At 41.7% G+C, this 1,733-nt stretch overlaps 1 protein-coding gene across 8 annotated transcripts in view; it reads left to right on the top strand.

Annotated features, from left to right (window-relative positions):
• Window positions 1-6: 6 nt before the first annotated feature.
• Window positions 7-1,733, top strand: part of EFCAB11 (EF-hand calcium binding domain 11) — a 123,013-nt gene continuing 121,286 nt past the window's right edge. For all 8 annotated transcript variants that reach the window (XM_011357131.2, XM_023528854.1, XM_023528853.1 and 5 more), the window contains exons 1-2: window positions 7-136; window positions 696-791. In XM_011357131.2, the coding sequence (XP_011355433.1) occupies window positions 62-136; window positions 696-791 (171 nt within the window). In that variant the 5' untranslated portion in view covers window positions 7-61. The remainder of the gene's footprint in view (window positions 137-695; window positions 792-1,733) is intronic.

The raw sequence follows: 1,733 nt of genomic DNA, 5'->3' as shown, positions 1-1,733 counted from the left end.
GTCAGTGTCTGGCTGCGGAGGTCGCGGGTTCCGCTGTACTGACTCGGTTGTGGCGGTCGCGATGTTTTTCTCCCAGGCCGGCGCCCAGCCGCGGACGTGGGAAGCCAGCCCCTCAGAACGCAAGAAGTTGGTGGAAGTAGGTGTCCGGAGGGCTGAGTCTCGGACTTTAACTTGACTCGGGGCTCTCACTTTGGTCACCCCGCCTGGATTTTACTCAGCCTCGTTGCATAGACAAGGAGTGGACTATCCTTCCAAAGTGTCATGATTAATGACAGCCTAGGGCTGCAAGGCTTCTGGCTCCCTGTCCAGAGTTCTGGCTACTTCTAAATTCCTTCTCCACTGCCGCAGAGTTTACTAACTAATCTGCATCTCTCCTCCCTCCTGTCAAAGCCAGCCCCTTTGCCTCACCTTCCTAATTCTAGGACCGAATTTTTGATAGATTAACCCAATGATTTAAAGGAATTAACTTGCGTCAGTTTAGCGATTAAGTCTTTGGAACTTTTGAGGGGGTAAATTTTAGCCCATCATTAAGATTTCTTGAGAATTAAAAGTAGGATAATAAAACTCCATTTTCGAGCCCTACAGCTGGGCTGAGTTTTAGATTTCTGAGGTTCAAATTTAATATACCCTAGTAATAAAAATAATGGAACAGACGGTTTTTTAATCTTAACTAAAGGTACTTTAATTTTCCTCAGGTATTCAAAGCATGTGATGAAGACAACAAAGGCTATCTAAGCAGAGAGGACTTTAAAGTAGCTGTTGTAATGCTGTTTGGGTACAAGCCCTCCAAGGTAGAGCTTTCTTTGTATATTTGGGGATGGGGCAGACAATACAGGGATCCTAATGGTGAATGGATCCTAAAATATTTATAAAGTTAATCTCTGCCTTATGAACAATTTCAGAGATGTGCCCAGTGCTGAATTTTATCTTAAAAACCCAACTGAGGGATGAATTAGAAAGCTACCTCACTAGAACCCATGAAGCCTATCTCACCACCAGGCTGCTAATAATTATAATAAATATGAGATGCTAGAGAGGAAAGGCTGAATGGGGAGTGTTAGTAATAGGAGGAATTCACAGAAGTGACATGCAGGATTTTTTTTTTTAATTAAAAAAATTTTTTTGCTTTGTTTAAATTATAAAAGTAATACATTTACATACTCAAAAAATTCAAACAATGCAGAAAGGTATAAAGTTGAATGTAAACTCCTCTCCCTCCCTACCAGAGCATAAAAGCATAGACCACCACCACCACCACCACCACTTTTTAAAAAACAGTTGCATAGTATTCTCATTATCCAGTTCCTGTTTTTGGTCATTTAGAGTCCCTTATTTTTCATTCCTACAAACATTGCTGCAATGAGCATTCTTTTGTACCTATATCTATGCTTGTGGATGTATATGTGGAATTCCTAAAAGTACAATTCCTAGGTACATTTGAAATTTTGTTGGATATTGCTCTCCAGGAAATGTTGCACTAATGCACTAATAATGAGAGTTGAGCCGAGCTTGAAGGGACAAGTGTCCTTTTCTCTCCCTCTCTGTGCTGCTCCCCTTGTCTGTTACATCACATTCTAGGAGTGGATCCCTCTTCTTAAGCTGCTAAACTGTAATTAATCAGAGGCAAGATCTAGTCCAGGTTTAAGAAATTCAATTGTAGTCATCGAGCAGAGGGAACACTCGGGGGTTTACCAGGAATGCCCTCCCTCGTGTCCTCGTTAGACCAAACGGCT

Source organism: Pteropus vampyrus, unplaced genomic scaffold (assembly GCF_000151845.1).
Source record: "Pteropus vampyrus isolate Shadow unplaced genomic scaffold, Pvam_2.0 Scaffold32, whole genome shotgun sequence".
NCBI classification, from domain to species: Eukaryota; Metazoa; Chordata; class Mammalia; order Chiroptera; family Pteropodidae; genus Pteropus; species Pteropus vampyrus.
Note: the sequence above shows the minus strand (reverse complement) of the source record. Positions and strands in the feature narration are given on the sequence as shown.